We start from the raw sequence: 21,658 nt of genomic DNA on the forward strand, positions 1-21,658 counted from the left end.
GCTTTCCTTTCCTTCCCCAAATTAGATAAAAGGTACAGAAGAAAAAAAAAAAAAAAAAGACAGTGACAAAAGGGGAAAAAGAAAGAAGGAAGAGCAGTGTTTTTGATCCTTTGATTTGTTGTAGAGATTTGGTTGGTTGGTTGGTTGGTTGGTTAGTTTGTTTAAGACAGGATCTCACTCACTATGTAGTATAGATTGGCCTAGAATGTAATATGTAGCCAGGCTGGACCTGAAATCATCTTTCTGCCTTAGTTTGCTGAGTGTTGTGATTACAGGTGTGTACCACACCTTGTCCATGATACACTGAAATGAAAGTGTAGATGTCTAGTGCTTAATAGGAGGCAAACTTGGTGGATTATGCCATTGTTGAAATCCAGTTACAAAAACTGGAGGAGTAGCTTTGAGCAGGAGAGAGACAAGAAGAAAAGGGCGGTGATAAAACATAAAAGCAGCTACATCATTTTTCTTTTCATAACACAAACCACTAAGTAAGTGTGAAACTGGTTTATATTGGAAAGTACACTACACAGTCATATCAGCACAAATATGCAGTAAGACTTTATTCTTCATGTCAAGATGAGTCTGCTCTAGTTTCATATATCAATCATGTATATTTTAAAGGAATTTGGTTTTCTAGAATTTCAGAATTTTATATTATACAAAATCTGCTTGATTCATTCAATTTTAAATCAATTTTTGCATTATAATATCAACACCTCATGGCACTTTGTAGCTTTCTTATTATTAATGAAAAAGTCAGTTGAGCATGTCTTTACCCCATTGGTATATAACTCAGTGGTCTAGTCTCTGAAGCTTCTTTTTGTTTCCAGAATAGCTTTGTTCTCTAAATGTTTCAATTTAACAGTTATTAAATGTAAAATGAATTGTAAGTAAGGCATAATTTCTGATTTGCCTAAACTAGTAATTTCAAATATGTCTTTGTTATATTTTAACTTGATAATTATCTTATTAATAAAGATGACTTTTTCTGATTTGATCCAGAAGATCATTTCTAATTTACAGAGTCTCCAAAGTTTCCTTGAAAAAACACATTGAGTTTCCTTTCCTCTAAGAGCAGAGTGAAATCTGAGTCTCTAATGTGTTTCTTTGTTGTATAGAGAAAAACATATGTATCCACTGGTGTTTGCCCAAAACCTAACCCCATATTGTCATACTGGTTTTGTGGGCAGAGGTTTAGAGAAGATTATAATCTTAAACTCTCAATCTTTTTAAACATTACTTTCTTCATCATTTTCTTCAGGCATAGTGCATATAATTTTACTTGGGAAAGAGAATAATGTTCTGTTCTTAGCAATATGTTTTATTGTAGTCAATTTAAGTAATTTGAGAACACATCTGGCCCTATAAACTATAGGAGGCCAACCTGATCTCTCTGGGTAAACACATATTGTATAAAGTGGCAAGATGTATACGTACACAGTTGTTTATAATAAAATGTTAGTGTCATACATTATTGCAACATAGGATCTTGAATTTGCTTTAATTTCTTAGAATAAATCTAACACTCTTTGTTTTTGAGAGAAAATGTTCTAACAACCTTTGGTTTGGTACTTGATAAGCATAATCATAGATGGTTTAAATACTGAAAATAACTTACATGGTTATGCAATATTATTAAAAATAATCTTTTTCTACAATATACCATTGCATATTAGACATCTTTAATTTGGAACCCAGGTTTCATAAAGAAAAAAATAATTTTGACTTCAGTATTTATAGTAATATTAGTACTTAACAAAGGACTGCAAGTGGGCTGGGAAGGTGGCTCAGTGGTAGAGTGCTTGCCTTGCATGCCTGAGGCCCTGGGTTCGATTCTTCAGCACCACATAAGCAAAAAGAAAAAAGCCACAAGTGGTGCTGTGGCTTAAGTGGTAAAGTGCTAGCCTTGAGCTGAAGAGCTGAGAGACAGCGCCCAGGCCTAGAGTTCAGGCCCCACGACCGGACCCCCCCCCCAAAAAAAAAAGGACTGCAAGTGAACAAATGACATCTAATTGCTATTTTCATTATGCTAATAAGATCTTGCATGTCACATATCTAACTTAACTTCTCATCTGTAGTGAATTATATTACACTGAGTTACTAGATGTGCATGTAGACAATGAATAGCAAATTTTTAATTCAAATATTTTTCTAAGTTGATTAGTAAGTAATACCAGTCTTATTTAGTTATTTATATTTACCACCATGTATGTAGGCTTGGTAATATATTCCTTTAGTACTAGTGATTATATTTAGTAAACTCTAAAAGGTTCAAAATTATATTTGTCATTTGAAACACTTCTTATAATTGTATATGTGTGATTTAAACTTTAAACTTACTTATATTTGCTAATTGTATGTATATTATATACTGTATATGATAAATTAAGTTGCCCTATAAAAATGTTGAGAGATAAAGGAGAATTATTCATTCAACAAATATAATTTAGGAAATTCATTAGACACTGTAGTCATAACTAGAAATAAAAGTGAAATTTAATTTAATATTTCTAAATTTCTAAACCTTAGGATAAAGCTTTTTCTTAGCTATGTGTAAGTGTATGTTTCAGAATAGCTCTGTATCTAAAAGGTATCATCAAGATACCAGAACAACTTCACATAGATATATCATAAAAGATCTTGGCATAAAAAGAATGGAAAATATGTATAAAATTATTAAGAACTATATTTTGTCAAAACCAAACATATTATAATGTTGCTTTCTGTTAGAACTGAACCTTATCTATCTAAAAATAATATTTTAAATCTAGGTGTATTTCTTTGCAGACTTTTTAGTTATTAAAGGCAAATCTCTGAGTGCTATGTGATTATAATTTTTTGAAGACAATGACTCTTTTAAGGGTAGTAAGCTCAAATTTTTATTAATAAGTGATTTTTAGAACATGGACAAGCCAAGCCGGGTGCTGGTGGCTCACGCCTGTAATCCTAGCTACTCAGGAGGCTGAGATCTGAGGATCGCGGTTCAAAGCCAGCCCGGGCAGGAGAGACCGACTCCTATCTCCAATAAACCACCAGAAAACCAGAAGTGGCGCTGTAGCTCAAGTGGTAGAGCGCTCGCCTTGAGCTGAAGAGCTGAGGGACAGCGCCCAGGCCCAGAGTTCAAGCCCCACGACCGACAAAAAAAAAAAAAAAAAAAGAACATGGACAAGCCATAAAATTATCTAGATGAACAGAATAATTGTCCATTTATGCAAGGGCATTATTGATAACATTAGTCTTAGATCAGTTAAACTACGAATACAGAATTACATGCATATATAATTTTATATGTATAGTATAATACATATGTTAAACACCTTTAAAGACAAAGCAGTATGTTTTGTGGAAATAATTGTGATTAGGACTCAAAAATATGTGGATCCTCATCCTATTTCTTATGTACCTATTCACTTTGTCTTTCTGGGCTTTTGTAATTTGTTAACAGTAGAGAAAAATCAGTGGGTAACCCAGTTTTTTCTTTTTTACACCTTCCTGTAACTTTGATGATCATAGTATAAGAAAGTAAATGTTGTATGTTATTCTGGCAATTTGGTTTTGTTATCATTAGTCTAAGAAACAATTGGTTCTGTATTAGCCATTGGTACACCAAATAACTCAACAGAAGTTTCTGCTGTTTGATAAATGATTCTGAAATTTATACAGCCAGTATTTAGTTCAGTTTTTATCAAGTTTGATTTTTTTATATCAAGTTTGGGGTTTTTTGTTTGTTTGTTTTTTCTAGTTTTCTGGATTTTTTTTTTATTCCTAGAGAACATGATGAACTCTGCTCTTCTGCTGAGTATCACCATGGCTTGTGTTTTCTTTCCTACCAACTCAAATCATTGGTATACTATGATACTCTCATAAGCTCAAATAACTTCCATTATATTTATGCTTGATATTAAATTCAAGAATGAACTTTAGTAATGCTTGAAAATCACTTCTAAAATTTTAATTCTGTACATTTGGAGTAGAGTCCAGGAATTTGCAAATTTAATATTAATACTCTAAGTTAATTATGATGGAAATAGAATATTGATGATGTTCCTCCTCTCTTTTGGATTACTTGTATATTCTAATGAATCTTATAGTCAGCTCATAAGATTTGAAGTAGAAAGACAGCTAGGATTTTGATAGAAATTCATTCAATTCCACCATTTTGAGTATTATTGCCATTTAACAAATATTGTCTTCCAACCCATAAGCACTAGATGTCCATTCCTTTTCTTTACCTTTTTTTTTTTTTTTTTTTTTTTTTGTCAGTCCTGGGCTTGAACTCTGGGCCTGGGCGCTGTCCCTCATCTCTTCAGCTCAAGGCTAGTGCTCTACCACTTGAGCCACAGCGCCACTTCCAGCTTTTTCTGCTTATATGGTACTGAGGAATTGAACCCAGGGCCTCATGCCTGCAAGACAAGCATTCTACCACTGAGCCACCTTCCCAGCCCGAAAACTGTTTAAAATAAGCATCCATGTGGTTTACTTTCGCATTAGATATAAATGAATTCTGAAAGATATTGTCTCTTGTGCTACCAACTTATTTTTTAATAGTCTATACAAAAGTTTCCTTTAAATTTTTATTACTATCTTTTAAAAATTGATAATTGTGATTCTTTATGTCCCATTTCCTGCATGAAGAGCACAAAATGTTTCTACCACTTCTCAGTTTCTCTCTTTTTTCACTTTGTTATTCTGAAGTGAATTGTGCCAAACTTAAACCAAAAAAAGTAAGAATTGATGTTTTTCTTACTTATAAGAAAACAATATAGTTTATTGTATTTTCATCTTATCTAGTCTAGTTAGAAATTCAAATAAAATGTCAAAAGTATGCTATTTTCATGGACTACAATATATCTGACATAATGGACTATTTTTATTTATGCTAATTTTTCTGTATATATTTAAAATGTACAGTAAGGTGTTTTAATATGCTTGATACTGAAGTGCTTGTTGCAGTCATACAATTAAACAATTGTCATTATCTCTTATAGTTATTTCTCTCCCCCCCCATTTGCCTAATTTTGGGGTTTTCTTATTAATTTATTGCACTGATTAACTTTTTGCTAAAACTGCTACAAATTACATATACCCTAAATTTACTTTCTTTCTTTCTCTCTCTCCTTTCTTTCTCTTTTCTTTTCGTTTCTTTTTTTTCTTTCTTTCTGTCATGGGACTTGAACTCTGGGCCTGGGCACTGTCCCTGAGCTCTTCAGCTCAAGGCGAGTGCTCTACCACTTGAACCACAGCACCACTTCCAGCTTTCAGGTGGTTAATTGGGGATGAGTCTCACAGACTTTCTTGCCAGTGCTTGTTTTGAATTGTGATCCTCAGATCTCAGCCTCCTGAATAACTAGGATTATAGGCTTGAGCCACGGGCTCTGCCAGCTTCTTCTTTTTATCACATATTCTATTCTTGATGCATTCTCTCCCATCCTATCGCTCTATCATGTAAGGGAGGGGAGGGAAGGAAGGAGGGAGAGGGACTGGAGAAGATAGAAAGGGGATGAGGATGGGGAGGGAGAGAGAGTACCAATTTGGGAGATATCTATCAGATTGTATTATCCTGGTCTTGTTTGTTCCAGGAAATGCTAAACTCAGCATGTAAAATTAAATCTATCATATCCTTCACCAAACAAGCAACTAATAACTTGTTACTCCTTTTGTTCTCTTCCACTGTGTGACATTGGTATCCACATTACCTGTCCAAAGCAAAATCTAGGTGTCACTCTACTAGTTTTTCTCCATTGAACATAGATCTTTCCTTTGAATCAAGAAGTCTTAGTTTCTTGTTTAATTATCTCATAATTATGTTTGTTTCTCCCTAACCCCATTTCTACTTCCATAATGAAAGCAATTTTCTTTCATGGGGATTAATTAAGTAGGAAATTCTTTTTTTTTTTTTTTGCTTTTATAGTCACAAGTGAATTTTTGTACATTTTTTATTGTAAAATACTGTACAGAGGGGTTACAGTTACATGAGCAATGTAATGAGTACATTAAAATTAACTAATAAATCCAAACTTACTGTGATAATAGCATTAAAAATAAGTAGTCAATATCTGTCAGATAGATTACTTTTTTGGGGGGGGTCTGGTAGTGGGGCCTGAACTCTGCGCCTGGGCACTGTCCCTCAGCTCTTCAGCTCAAGGCTAGGGCTCTACCACTTGAGCTATAGCGCCACTTCCAGCTTTTTTCTTTTTTGCTTATGTGGTGCTGAGGAATCGAACCCAGGGCCTCAGGCATGCAAGGCAAGCACTCTACCACTGAGCCACCTTCCCAGCCCTAGATTACTTTTTTAAATAGATACTAATTATATATTGTTTCTGGACTGTTTTACTGGTTACAAACAATTTTCTGAACCATACATATCAATATATAACATGTATACATTTATGTCTAATAAATATTAATATATGTATGTTGTATGTGTATATCTTTTAATACCATCTATACATTTGTACATATCATTGAATTTAGCAGTAAAAGAGAAATTGACAGAGTAGTTTTTGTGATTTACATTTTGAGAGATTCTCCTGTTTTAAGATTCTCCTGTTACTGTAATACAAGAAATTTTGAACTTAGATTGAAACTATCTGTGCAAGTATCTCTCACTATGAAATAAGAACAACCTTTGTTCTAAGTGTGCTTTTTTCAGGGGACAGTGATATTTACGTGATACTGAAATTTTAGTTCTATGACAGCTAAAATCTTCACCTACTGTGAACACTGCCCAGTCCACTGCCTAACAGTGTTAATGTACAATACCTCACGTGGGACCTTTTTAAATGTGAATTTTTATTAAAATGATGAACTTGGACAGTAAATGAGGATGATGATTCTAAACACTCAAAATTTTAAATATCATATTAGATCACATTTAGTACCTTTTTTGTTAAGCATTTTGCTGATGAAATTTGTAATCACCGTAATTCCTCTTCTTGATTACAACTTTTAGTTAATAATTTACTCCAAAATCTTAAGTATTTTTATTCCATAGTTAAGTATATGCAGAAAGACATAGACCATAATTCAAAGGGGCTTTGAAGTTATCTACTGCTCTGTACGAAAGTAGGACTCTTCTTACAGCAATAGTTCTCATAACAGGCTCATAAATCATTGTGAGACTTTTATACAACTTTATAAAACTATAAATGACAATTCTATTGCAGCATGTCTAAATATAATGATCAGTAAACCTATGTCTATCTTACAGATAGTTGATTGTCCTGCTGTTTGCACAGGTTAGAGCTCTCTATCTTATGAAGCAATGATAAGAATGACCTCCCAAGTAAACCAAATCCTGATCCTGCTTTGGCTTACTTTAAAAGATGTTTTAATTTGGGAGATTTTACGACTATGCTTTTATTAAGTACATATTTCATATATTCCTTTATATTTATAATAAATTTCACAATTTAATAAAAATGAAAGCAGAGTTGCAAAGAAAATGTGAGTCAAAAATTATCTTGCACTCCAATCTGCAATGTTAGCTATTCAGGAGACTGAGATCAGAGAATCAAGATTTGAAGCCAGCCCAGGGAAGAAAAGTCCTTGAGACTCTATCTCTAGAACAACCAGCAAAATGTTAACTGGAGGTGTGGCTCAAGAGACAAGAGTAACAGCATAAGCAACAAAGCCCAGTAAGAGCTGAAGACTCTGGGTCCAGCATACAGTACCAAAACACACACACGCATACACACACACACACACACACACACACACACACACACACACACACACACACACACACACACACACACACACTGCACATACAGATATACACACACAGAGCAAAACAAGAATAAAATTATCTTGGAATTGAACCCTTGTTTTAACTTCGTGTGTATGTGTAAAATAACCAGTGGACCAGAATATATACATATATTTATAATATATACATTTGTATGGTATTTTTCTGTTTATTGTCATTAGTTTTTCACAGTTTTTATATTCTAATATTAGACTAATGATCCAAAATTATGTATTCTTTAAAATAGACTATCAAATTTTATTTAGGATGATGAAAAGACATTTAAACATTTCCCAACTTCCAGCTTTTTTAATCTGCAATTTTCAGCCTTCTTAGCTTATGTAAAGTGAGACAATGGAATAATAACATGAAATAAATAAAACCAACAATAAATAAGAATGTATTGGGGGAGGGAAGGGATAGTGGGACAACAACAAGGAAGGGAAGGGTTAACAATGATTGACAAGTAATGTACTCATTTCCTTACTCATGTAACTGTAACCCCTCTGTACAGCATCTTTACAGTAAAATTTAAAAAAGAATGTATCATTATCTGTTTTGTAGATGTTTTCTATAATGTGACTTGAATAATTCAATTGACTAAACCTACAGTATTAAAAACCTATGTTTATCTCTAGCAAATCTCAGTTGATCCAATAATTTCATCAAATTTTATCTCTACTGAATTCATTCTACTAAATACTACTGAAAATATTCCTATTAGACAAAGAATCTATAAACCCAGTCATTTATTTTGAAAAAAAAAACTACTCATGATGATTATTGCAGATGATAGAATATCATCTTGATATGCCTACATTGGTTTTTGTTTAATTTTTTATCATTAAGATTTTTTTATTTAAATAAGTTTATACTCTAATAATTTTTAAGGCTTGCATTGAAGTGCAAATTTTTAAATCTAATAAAACATTTGAGTTGATTTGAAAATACAAAGAATAATTCAGAATATTGCTATATGTTTACAGTAATAATTCTGTAGTAACTAAATGTGATAGTATTGGTCTGAAGCCAAGACTGTAATGTATTTAATTTTGTATTCAACTTAATATAAATTCTAAAATATAATGTTAAAAAATGGGTAAGGGGCTGGGAAGGTGGCTCAGTGGTAGAGCACTTGCCTTGCATGCCTGAGGCCCTGGGCTTCGATTCCTCAACACCACATAAGCAAAAAGAAAAAAGCCAGAAGTGGTAGAGTGCTAGCCTTGAGCTGAAGAGCTGAGGGACAGCGCCCAGGCCCAGAGTTCAGGCCCCATGACCAGACCCCCCCCCCCAAAAAAAAACTGGTAAAATTTATATGCTTTTAACAAAATAAACTGCATGGAAGTAAGTATTGCTTTTTATTTATTTATATTTCAGAACTAGTTTTCTACTCAAGAAGGTGTTTTGTTTATTAAGTAAAGAAATTAATTTTTTGATGCTAGATTAAGCAGTAGTATACTTGATGCCTTTACTGTAGCATTAAATGTTTCATTATTTATGTTTTTATAAGACCAGTTGTATTTTTTGAAAAGGTCTTTCGACAATTCTGTTAGGAAGAAAGATTTTTTTTAACTTCATTATAAATCTTTAACTATTGCTCCTTAAAATATAGGAATAATTTATCAGTTAATCTAATATTGACAACTAAAAGTAACTAACCAGAATGTTTTTCTGTCAAATTTTTATTAGTTTATATTAAACTGTAACATAGTCAAAGTTTTATCTCCATACATGCAAATAATTATTTTGATTATATTTATACCTTTCTACTGTTCTTATCCCCAATACTCCTTTCCCCATATCCTTCCCCTTCCACCTCCCTATTCATGACTTGGGTTTTTAAATTTTGTTTTCTGTTTTTCCCTAGTTCCAACAAATGAGAGAAAATTTGCAATACTTGTTTTGGGGGACAGGCTTATTGTTCTTAACATAATGATCTTCAGTTCTATTCATTTTCCTGAAAGTATTTAATTTCATTCTTCTTAATTACTAAATCCCATGTGTATATATACACATTTTCCTCTTCATTTATCCCTTGATAGGTCCCTAAGCTGACTGCATAATTTATTTAGGAATAAATCATAAGAGAGTTCTTTTTTTTGAACCTCCATACTGACTTCCACTATGTCTGGACTGGGTTATAGTTCTACTAGCTCTGAGTAAGGGTTCCTTTCCCCTTGCATTTTCATCAACATTTGTTGTTGTTTGTTTTGTTGATAAGGGCTACTCTGACTGTGGTGAGGTAGAATCTCAATGTAGTTTTAATTTGAATTTCTTTGATAACTAAAGATCTTGAACATTTTTCATTTGTAGTTTTCATCTGAAAACTGTTCAGTTACTATGCCTATTCATTGACTGGGCTAATTGTTAAATTATTGTGTGAATTTTATTTGTAGTTCTTTTTATGTTCTAGATAATTCCAGTTCCTTACATATTTTAGATACTAATCCCTTGTCTTTTGAATTATTTTCTTCCATTCCATAGGCTGTCTCTTTATTGATTGGTCTGTGTGTGTGTGTGTGTGTGTGTGTGTGTGTGTGTGTGTGTGTCAGCATTTTTAATGTGATATAATCCCAACTGGTTATCAGAAATAAAAGTAATCACAGAAACTTTTTACATCAAAATGAGATTTTTTTCTAAAGGTAATCTTTATACATTTTTTCAAACTGCATTGTATGTAATTTCTTAAAACTTCTAGTCACACTATTATAATAGTAATTCAAGGAGTTCAAAAGCAGAGTCCTAAAGGTACCAAACAGATAACATAAGGTTGTCACTAGGTGGTATGGGGAGCAATGTTCAACCACATGTTCCTAGTAAAGGGAAAGCACTACTTTCATCAGATAGTTATTGACATATAGGAATGCAACAGAATTGCCAGATTTCAGTTTCAGACCAGAACCCTAATCCTTATTTTAACTTTGAAAAAGGTCTCTTGACCAAAGTGTAATATGTGTAGGCAAGATCTAACTGATGGTCCTCTTGTTTGCAGCTGAGATGTTAATTGTTATTGCAATAATGATCCAGTTATTAGAAGTTCCAAATGGAAAAAAAAGGAAAAAGTATACTTCACATCATTCTATGTTAGAAAAGCCTTTAATAATGTAAGAACAAATTGTTTAATAGATATAAAGTATGATTATATTTTAAATACTACTGTTAATAAAAGTTTTTCTGTAATAATTTGTGTGTGCATGTGTGTGTGTTAAAAGCAAATTAAACTGGCTGTTTTTTATTTTTCTCATATAACAGCCAAAATAATAGGATGCTATGTGGAATTATAATATGGCTATTTATGCTAAGAGCAAATCAAAGTAAGCTTTATCAAGATTGTTAGAAAATATTAAATACATGAGTGTGCAGAAAGTAATTTTAATACAAATAATTCTTTAAAATGTAAATTTTAAACTATTTTAAATAAGTTTTGGGTTTACATGAGTATCTGTGAATTTTATACTTTTCACTAGTAGTTGTAGAATTTTTTTGAAATTTTATTTTATTGTAAAGATGCTATAGAGAGGGGTTACAGTTACATGAGTAAAGCAATGAGTACATTACTTGTTGAGCATTGTTACCCTTCCTTGTTGTTCTCCCACTATCCCTTCCCTCCCCCATTTCCCACACTCTTCCCCACCTTATTTCCCCTCCCCCTAAGTTGTAAAGTTTATTTCCAATATAGTGTCTTGTGGGTATCATTGTTGCAATGGGTCATCCTGTATCCTTGTTTCAGTGTTTTATTATTCTCCTTCCCCTCCCCAGATTAGATGAATGTATATACAAGATGCAGTATACCAAAAATCAAGTACACTGACAACAGGGGATATACCATAGGGGGAAGAACATAAAAGGAGACAAAAAATATCACATAGTACATTTAAAACAACAACAACATGGAAAGACATCTTGTGTCCATATCTTGGGGTTCATTTCACTTAGTCTCATCTTATATGGTCATATGAACATAGCTTTTGAGCTTTTTCTGCTCATCTGATAAAAATTATCCTATAAAATGTAAACTAATTATTGCAAATGAGGGAAACCATGGGACCTAAATTTCTAATAACAACAGCTACTGGAGGGGATGTGACCAAAAGGGAACCCTATCTCATTGTTGGTGGGAGTGTAAACTTGTTCAACCACTCTGGAAAGCAGTATGGAGGTTCCTCAAAAGACTTCACATAGAGCTCCCCTATGACCCAGCAGTCCCACTTCTGGGCATTTACCCAAATGAAAACAAAGAAGGCCACATTAAAGCTACTAGCACAACTATGTTTATTGCAGCATTATTCACCATAGCTAAGATATGGAACTAACCCAAATGGCCCGTAGTAGATGAGTGCATCAAGAAAATGTGGTACACACACACACACACACACACACACACACACACACACACACACACACACACACAATTCTATGCTTCTGTCAGAAAGAAATGACACCGCCCATTTGTTAGGAGATGGAAAGACTTGGAAAAAATCATAGTAAGTGAAGTAAGCCATTTGCAAAGAAATTTAGGGCCCATGGTTTCCTTTATTTGCAATGGTTAGTTTATGTGTAGGACTTTTTAATATTAAACAAAATTATTATTCAGATCCTGGGTTCTATTTCTCAGCTTTTTACTCAAAGCTGGTACTTTGCTACTTGAGCCGCAGCTCCTCTATTGGCTTTTTGTTAGGTAATTGGAAATTAGAATCTCTCAGATTTGTCTGCCCTTGCTGGCTTCGAACTGTGATCCTCAGAGGATGACAAGCATGAAGTACCAGTACCTGGCTTTAGAATTTTATATATAAAGAGTAATAAAGTTTTGTGGGAATTTAGAGTACTTTTATACACCTTGAGTAATATCAATTAGTATGCTTTGGCAAGCTGGAATCAGCTTTATCTTCTTCTCTGGTATTGGCTGCTCATAAATTTTTTACATAAAATTAATTTTTATCTAAAACATTATATTGTTCCTTAATTTTTAAATTAGATGGATGAGATCATTGAGTACAACACATACACGATAGCATATAATTTTATTTAATGTATTTGCATAGATTTATAGTTTTAGAGTATTAAACTTTAAATTTGTTTTTCTAAGGGAATGTGTGTGTGTGTGTGTGTGTGTGTGTATGTGTATGTGTGTGTGTGTGTGTATATCCTTAGAAACTTACCATTGATAAAAACAGACTTGTTTTGAATCTACCATTATGAATTGTGACTTGGGTTCTATGATTAGATGTAGTGGAATAAATCAAATAGTCTTTCTTTTTCAAAGAAAGAAAGAAAGAAACTTACCTTTGAAATTTTCCAAGGAATGCTATTCCAACAAAAATATTCTTTACATTTGTTATTGATTGGTCCTATTTTGATTGTTATTTTATTAACAAATCATAATATTGTAAAACATGTCTGGACAATTGTGTCTTTGCTCTTCTATACATAATTCTGAGCCTGTAGATACATTGTCTTATGAAATTATTAGTTTCCCCAAGCTGTCCAATATCTGTGTACATTTAAATACTTACATAATTAGCAGAAGTATAAAACACTTGGGGGAAAAATACGCTATAGTTTTCTACTGCCATTGCTCATTGAAAATTTTAGCATTGAGGATCAATTACAGAAGAAAATAAAAATGCTTTCTATTCACTAGGAAAGTTATAATAATAGACATTTTACCTGACATTATAAGACTATGCAAAGAAGTGAAATGGTTTAATTAGATATTGATAGTAGTGAAGAGCAATAGTGTGGGCCAAAGTCAGTGAAGAAGAAACCTGTTTCATTGCCCAGAAAGGCAAATCAGAATTTAAATCCAGAGGAGATTTAAAAGAGCTTTACATGGCAACTGCACTTAAATAAGGATAAAAGGGACAGATAATAAGATTACTCCTGATAACATATGAAAGGTGGCATTGAAGATGAGGCTGAGGTTAGAGAAGGGGTTAGTTCTTACTTCAAATATGTTCATGCATATGGTATGTATGGGGGGAGGTCTTCCACAAATTAGTTAAAGCTCAGGGGTTTCCTCTTAATTTGAATACAGGAAGCAAAGGGAAAGAAAGTAGAGCTAACCACAGCATTCCTATTTTTCATAATTGTAACTATTTAAAGAAAATTTTGGATGTTGGAAGGGTTAGTCATGAAAGTTTTCTTGTAATACTGAGCAAAGTAATATTATACAATTTACCAGAAGACATATTTTGGTGTATTATAATTTCCAATTTGTTAAGGTCATTGTGTTATTTTTGTAAATAATAATTTATTAAAAATGCTCACTGAGTTAGTTAAGCTGATGTAGAATGACATTTTTTACATCCAAATATTCACATCTAAAAATGGGGTACTTGGCTTTTTCTCACCTAAAAGGCAGTATTCATTACCATTTATAAAGTATACTCATTTTTATAATACTTACACTTAATTTTTAAGTTTCTAGATTGTAATCAATGTAGACTCTTTAGGAAATGATCCTACAATATTTGAATAACTAAAAAACTTTTATTCTGATTATTACAGGCAACAACTCTGAAAAGTCTGTGCTGGTTTTTCTACTCATTCCACAGTTTGTCCCCTCCTACTTTTGTTTGGCAAGCAGGAGAATTCTGCTGTGTCTGGGGCTTGAAGTTGTGGCCTGGGCGCTGTCCCTGAGCTTTTTTGGTACTTGAGCCACAGCGCAAATTCTGGCTTTTTTGGTGGTTACTTGGAGATAAGAATCTGTCCTACTTTCCTGCCTGAACTGGTTTTGAACCATGATCTTCATATTAGCTTCAAATAGTCTTATGGCATGCACCCCAGTACCTAGCAGTTTGTCCTGTTTTTTGTTTGTTTGTTTGTTTGTTTTGGTTTAGATTTTATTTTCTTTATTTTTTTTATTATCTTTAGTACAAAGGGGTTTCCATTTAACAAGCCCATTTATGAACACAATATATCTTGATCAATGTTACCCCTTTCAACATTCTCGCCTGTTTTTCCCTTACCTATTCCTTCCCTCACTCTTCTTAACTTTGTATGATGTACACTGAGTTCTTGACTCATTCCCCCCCCCTCTTCACTTCATTTGTCTACCCTTTGTTCTATTTTAAAAAACAAAAATCTGTAACAATATAATACCAGTGTTTAAGAATGAGAGCTGTCAGCCTTATGGCTATGCTTATGATCCCACCTGGGATTAGGAAGACTGTGGTTCAAGACCAGCTCAGGCAACTTTTGGGACCCATAACTGAAAAATAAACTAAAAGCACTAGAGCATGGCTCAAGTGGTAGAGCCCTTACTCTGAGGTCAATCCCCATTACCCTCTTCTCTAAAAAAAGAATGAGTGACTATAGAAGGTCAGAATAGAACATGACCAAATGTAAAAATATTGGCAGATTATAAAGAAAAGCACTTTAAGTGATGATTTACTTGTATTCTAAATTCAATTTTAATATATAGCTCCAAAGATGCCTCAGGTTATTTTCAAAATGCAAATGGTCGAATATTAAAATCTACTTTATTCAAAAGTCATTTATAAGCTTACAGAATCATTAAGTGAAATGATTAATTGATATAGAATAATGTTAAATTAGCTAATTTCTAAAGTAAGTGTTCACACATAAATACCTGAAAAAAATTCTAAAGTTTGTTTTTATATGTGAAATTAATAACCAAAGTAGATCTATATAATTATACAAACTACTGCACTGAAAATAATACATGTTTTTTCTTCAAAAGTCAATTCTGATTAGTCTAGAATTTTTATGTCTTCTTGTATGTCACTTACAATAGAATCACTAGAGAAGCTTCAAAATGCAGATGTCTGGCTGTCATTTCAGAAGTATCCTAATAGAATCCCTGAAGCTGAAACTGTAGATTGTATCCTTAGAAAGTCTTAATGTAGTTTTGGTTAGTAGTAAAATTTGAAAACTACTCATAATTTTTCTTCCAACTGGACAATATTTATTTGTCAAGAGTTTTTGGCTTTCTACCCAACTGGCCTGGAGAATCCTCAATTTTCTGGAATTATACCAAAAGCTTTGCCAAAAGAGAAGCAAATCTGCCCAATTTACAATAAAAGGAACTAAAAATCAAAGATTACAATCAGCATTCTTTGCCTTTTTGTCCTGGAGAGCACTTAACTTTACTGATCATGTCTATAAATGTTTTATCACTAAATAGGAAAACAAGAAATGAAAGCAGAACAGATTAGATCAAAAGATAGTGAGTGGTGAATGGCTGAATCAGCAGAACTCTGGCAATAGAGCTGTTGATTCTGTTGATTCTCACCCAGAGAATCAGCAGAGAGAAAAGTCTAAAAATGAAATAATACAGACAGTTGGGTTGGATTGCTCATAGCAAAGGATTTTATACATACACATAAATCATGGTATGTATACCATGTTCCCTCTGAAGTATTGTAACAGAAAAGAAAGTAAATATTTCTACTCACTTTAATGCCAATTGACTGAACACTATATTCTTTAAAAAAGTAAGCTTTTCTATTTTAACTTGTTCTTAAGTTTTATGACTTTTCAGTAATTTCATCATTAAATGGATATTAATAGTCTTCATATCTTAGATCCTTTCTGAAGTTTAAATTAATATATGAAAACTGCTTGTAAAAATGCCTAACACATAGTGATTATTCTTTATCTTTATTATTCAAACTAAGGTCAAAATTCCCGAGTTTGAATGAAATGCCATCAAATCATAAAAATGGGGAAGGATTTGCAAATAACACATATATTACTACTGGAAATCTCCTGAATAATCTTAGAAGACTTAGAAAATTATTATAATATATTAATGGCCAAGTTACACATGATATATATTAGTAAGTTAGGTGTCTCCAGCTTGAAAAAATTACAGTTGTCAAAATTATTTTTATTTTTATTTTTTATTATTTTATTGTGATGTAGAGAGGGGCTGTGCAGTTACATAAGTCGGTAATGAGTACATTTATTTTTGAATAATGCTACCTTGTTTTCTTCCAGTTTTCTCCCTCCTGACTCCTCTCCCCCACAAGTTATGTAGCTCATTTTCAGCATAGTGTCTAGTGAGTATCACTGCTGAATCAGTTCACCCCTGACGTACCATTTTTGTGCTTCTCCTAACTCTCCCCAAAAGAGATAAACTTACATACAAGATAAAAGGTATAGAAATCAAAAGCAGCAACAAAAGGGAAAAAACAGGAGAAAAAAAACCTTTTCCATTTCTTGGAGTTCATTTTGACAAGCATCATTTTATATGCTCATATGCACATAGCCCCTGTGATCATCTCCTAAGAATATCCTCCTTTGGTCTCAGTGTGTGAATGTTTATAGAATCCTGTTTTATCATGTCCAAATGTAAATTTTTTGTCTTTTACTATCCATTGGGCTTACTTGTAGGTTTAAAGGCACAATCTAATTATTACAAATGAGGGAAAACACCCAACCTATGTTTCTTTGGGTCTGGCTTACTTTGCCTAATATAATCTTTTCCAAGTTTTCTATTTCCTTTTGAATGGGGCAATGTGATTCATTCTGATGGAAGCATAAAGTTCCATTTTACATATACCACATTTTCTTGATCCATTTGTCTACTGAGAAACATCTGGGCTGATTCTTTATCTTAGTTATGGTAAAATGCTGCAATGAACATGGTTGTGCTGGTGGATTTAGTGTGGCCTGGTTTGTGGTCACTTGTGCCCACAAGTAAGATTGCTGGGTCCAAGGGAAGCTCTTTGTTTAATCTTTTGAGGAACCGCCATACCACTTTCCAGAGTTGTTGAACAAGTTTACATTCCCAGCAACAGTGTAGTAGCATTCCCTTTGGCTACATCCCCACCAGCATCTGTTATTGTTAATTTTCTTGATAATGGCCAATCTATCTGGGTGAGGAATCTCAATATTTTTGATTTGCATTTCTTTTATGGCCAGAGATGTTGAACATCTCCTCATGTGTTTATTACCCATTCTTACTTCTTCTGAGAAGTCTCTAAGTCTTTAGCCCATTTATTAATTGGGTTATTGTTTCTTTGAGGATTTGTTTTTTGAGGGTTTAATTTTTTTGAGCTCTAAGTATATTTTAGATATGAGGCCCTCATATCTAACAAAGATCTCCCATTTTGTGGACTTTTTATTTATCTTGCTATCTATGTCCTTTGCCATGCAGAAACTTCAGTTTAATGCAATCCTATTTATGCACTTTCTTTTATTTGTTATGATTCTGGATCTTTAGTTAGGAAGGTTTGACCCAAAGAGCCCTAGTGTTTCCCCTTTCCCTTTTTTCAAGGTATCTTATCTTACTTTGAGGTCCTTGATCCATTTGAAATCAATTCTGGTGTACAGTGATACATAAGGATCTAGCTTCAGTTTTCTGCACATGTCTAGCCAATTCTTCCAGTACCATTTGTTGAAGAGGATGTCTTTTATCCTGTGTTTTTGGCTCCCTTATCAAGTATTAGGACTATATGTCTGTGGATTCATTTCTAGGTCTTCTATTCTGTTGGTCCTCAGGCCTATTCTTGTGCCAGTACCAACATGGTTTTTTGTTTTTTTTGTTTGTTTTTTTGGTCGGTCATGGGCCTGAACTCTGGGCCTGGGCGCTATTTCTGAGCTCTTCAGCTCAAGGTGAGCACTCTACCACTTGAGCCACAGCACCACTAACATGTTTTATTACTACAGCTTTGTAATAGAGTTTGAAGTTTGGGATTGATATTCCTTCAATACTGTTCTTCCTGATAAGGATTGTTTTTGCTATTCGGGGTTTTCTGTTATTCCTTTTGAATTTGTATTGCTTCCTCTATATCATCGAAGAATGTTGTTGGGGTTTTGATGGGTATTGCATTGACTGTGTTGATAGCTTTGGGCAGTATTGCCATTTTCATAATGTTAATCCTTCCAATCTAAGAGCGTGGAAGGTTTTCCATTTCCTTAAATCTGCTTTAATTTCCTTTTTCAGGTTTTTAAAGTTTTCATCATAGAGGTCCTTCACATCTTTGAGGAGTTGCTTTTCCTGACTTCAGTTTTGCTCTTCTCTTGCTCTTGTTGGTATACAGAAAAGCTACTGATTTTTGTGGATTAATTTTATAGTCTGCTACTTTGCCAAAATTTCAGGTCAGCTCAAGTAACTTGGGAGAAAAATCTATAGGGTTCTTTAAATACAGGATCATATCATCTGCAAAGAAGGATAGTTTTACTTTTTCTTTCCTTACTTGGAATAAGGCAAGAGAAAAACATAAACCCTTTATGTTTTTCTCTTGCCTTATTGCTCTTGCTAGGAAGACAGTACTGTATTGAAGAGGAGTGGAAAGAATGGCTTGTCTTATTCCTGATTTTAGAGGAAATGGTTTTACCTTTTCACCATTAAATATAACGGTGTCTGTAGGTTTGCAGCCTTTATTGTATTGGGGGATTTTCCATGGATTCCTAGCTTCTCTAGAGCTTTTATCATAGAGAGGGTGTTGAATCTTGTCAAATGCTTTTCTGCATCTATGGAAATGATTATGTGATTCTTGTCCTTACTTCTGTTGATATGTTGAATTACAGTAATTGACTTGCATATGTTGAACGAGCTTTCCAACCTTGGAATTAATCCTGTTTGATCATAGTGTATGAATTTTTTGTTTAGTTGTTGAATTCGGTTGGCCAGATTTTTATTGAGAAGTTTTGCATGAAAGTTCATCAAAGAAATGGGTATATAGTTCTTTTTCTTTGATGAGTCCCTATCTGGTTGGGGATGAGAGTTATTATGCTGGCTTCATAGATTGAGTTTGGTAGTGACCTTTTCCTTTTAATTTCATTGAAAAATTTTTAAGACGGGCTCTGTCTATGTAGCTTAACACATTCTTTTCCTACCTTAGATTCCAAGTGCTTGGATTATGAATACCCAACAGACTGCCTATTAAATGTATGTTATGTTGATGTCAGATAATTATAATACTACAGCTTTCAAAGGGTCACACATACTTAATTACTGTAAAAGTGCTGAGTGAATCAAACTTTCCTGAAAAGCATTCATAGTTTCAAAATGTTAACATATTCAGAGCTCAAAGTGTTTAAGTCCTAAAATATGAAAAAATGAGCAACTATTGAACTCTGAGGTCTCTTCCAACCTTATGAGAAGTAAAGTGTAATAAGAGATTCATTTTTGGTGAACCTCTGTCTGTCTATGTCTCTCTTCAGAAGCAAGTTTGAAAGTTTGATTGAGGTATGCATGTTATATTTGCAACTAGTGAGCGGCCTAACCTATGACAGTGAGATTTATTTTAATGATATATCTCTAGTATTTACTTAAAAAGGATCAACTTCCATATACTTCCAAACCCCAGAATCTAGATGCTCTTTCCTTCTTAGGAAGAATACTTCAAAATATTGGTCAGTTTTTGATTCTTTGCCCTATATCTCACTATGGGTAGAGGCAAAAAAAAATCCACTCTAATTATATTTCTTTAAAATAAAGCAAATTTGCCCTAACTATATTTATTTCTAACTATATTTATGTATTCCAGTATTAGTATTGAAGCCAAGATACTGTTATAGAAATACTAAATAAAATAGTGGCCAACCAAAAACAAACAAAAGAATCTAAAATCCAAGGTAATGAATAATGAAAAAATATTTTCTTCTACTTTTTAAGTTTTACGTTTGCTTTTTAATTTTTTACTTTTGCTTTTTGTCCCTTCAGCGAAACGTAATTTCCAAACTCACTTGACAATATTGAAACTTGCTGATGGCTAGATAACAAATAGAGCCAATGAAATCAAATGATGTGAAAAAGCTAATTAAAAAAAAAAAACTTATAGGGGCTGGGAAGGTGGCTCAGTGGTAGAGTGCTTGCCTCGCATGCATGAGGCCCTGGGTTCAATTCCTCAGTACCACATAAGCAGAAAAAAAAAAAGCTGGAAGTGGCGTTGTGGCTCAAGTGGTAGAGTGCTAGCTTTGAGCTGAAGAGCTGAGGGACAGCGCCCAGGCCCAGAGTAAGGCCCCATGACTGACAAAACAAAAACCTATAGAGCAAGAAAATGTGTTGAATTTTTGTTGCTGGAGATCAGGCCTGCAATATATTGCCATATTACTCAAACAAATATGCAGTTCCTAGAGGGTTATAGGAAGTTGAAGTGGGAGAAGGAAGGAAGCTGCTACAGATAAATATGATGCCCTCCGTGTCAACATAATAATGAGTTCATAGTTTGCCACTGGAAACATGTGGTATACATGGAGCTGGAGACCGAAGGAAATAGATAGACAAGAAGATTAGTGTCATCCCTTCATTCAACAATTTCTATTGTATCATCTTTTAAATAGTATACAAATGAGTTGCCATTTAACAAAGCAGTTTACGAATTCAGTTTACGAATGCATCTTGATCAGTATCACCCCTTTAATACACTTGTATACACTTGCATACCACCTAATGTATTTACGTATATATTTGTAAACTAATTCTACCTTTATATATAAAGGAAAGCATGAGATCTTTCTCTTTCTGGGCCTGATTTACTTCACTTAACAAATGAATTCTTTATATCTGCTTGAGTATAAAGAATGATGAGGTATGCTAAGAAAATAAACTGATCAAATTCCATGAAAAGAGAGCAAATAATTGCAGTAGGAGAATTTCTATTGCACAGAGATATTTTCTTTACTCTGAGAAAACACAATAATTCAGATGTAAAAGTCATGATGTTACACTTAAGTGTGTGGTAGCAATCCTAGGAGATTCTAGCCACCTAGATTTTATTTGAAATTTGTCGCCTCCTAGTGGCAGTTTCCCCACCCTATCCACACCACCCCCACATAAAGCTAATCTTGAGACTTTCAGTGTAATTAATGATGGAAATACATACATCTCTTGTTAATGCTCTTACAAAAGGGCATTAGTGCCCCTCCCTTTCACTGTCATTTTTCTCAAAATGGGCTTCCAAACATGTTTCATGTTCCTCTCATAAAAAATCAGGA

At 33.4% G+C, this 21,658-nt stretch overlaps 1 protein-coding gene across 42 annotated transcripts in view; it reads left to right on the forward strand.

Moving 5' to 3' along the window:
• Positions 1-21,658, forward strand: part of Rims2 (regulating synaptic membrane exocytosis 2) — a 427,098-nt gene that overhangs the window by 323,157 nt on the left and 82,283 nt on the right. The window contains exon 1 of one of the 42 annotated variants that reach the window (XM_069991226.1): positions 10,804-10,851. The exons of the other annotated variants lie outside the window; for them this stretch is intronic. Within the exon in view, the coding sequence (XP_069847327.1) occupies positions 10,829-10,851 (23 nt within the window). The 5' untranslated portion in view covers positions 10,804-10,828. Of the gene's footprint in view, positions 1-10,803; positions 10,852-21,658 lie in introns of those variants that run through there. 42 annotated transcript variants of the gene reach the window in all.

This window comes from Dipodomys merriami, unplaced genomic scaffold (genome assembly GCF_024711535.1).
Source record: "Dipodomys merriami isolate MVZ:Mamm:240054 unplaced genomic scaffold, mDipMer1.0.p SCAF_4, whole genome shotgun sequence".
NCBI lineage: Eukaryota > Metazoa > Chordata > Mammalia > Rodentia > Heteromyidae > Dipodomys > Dipodomys merriami.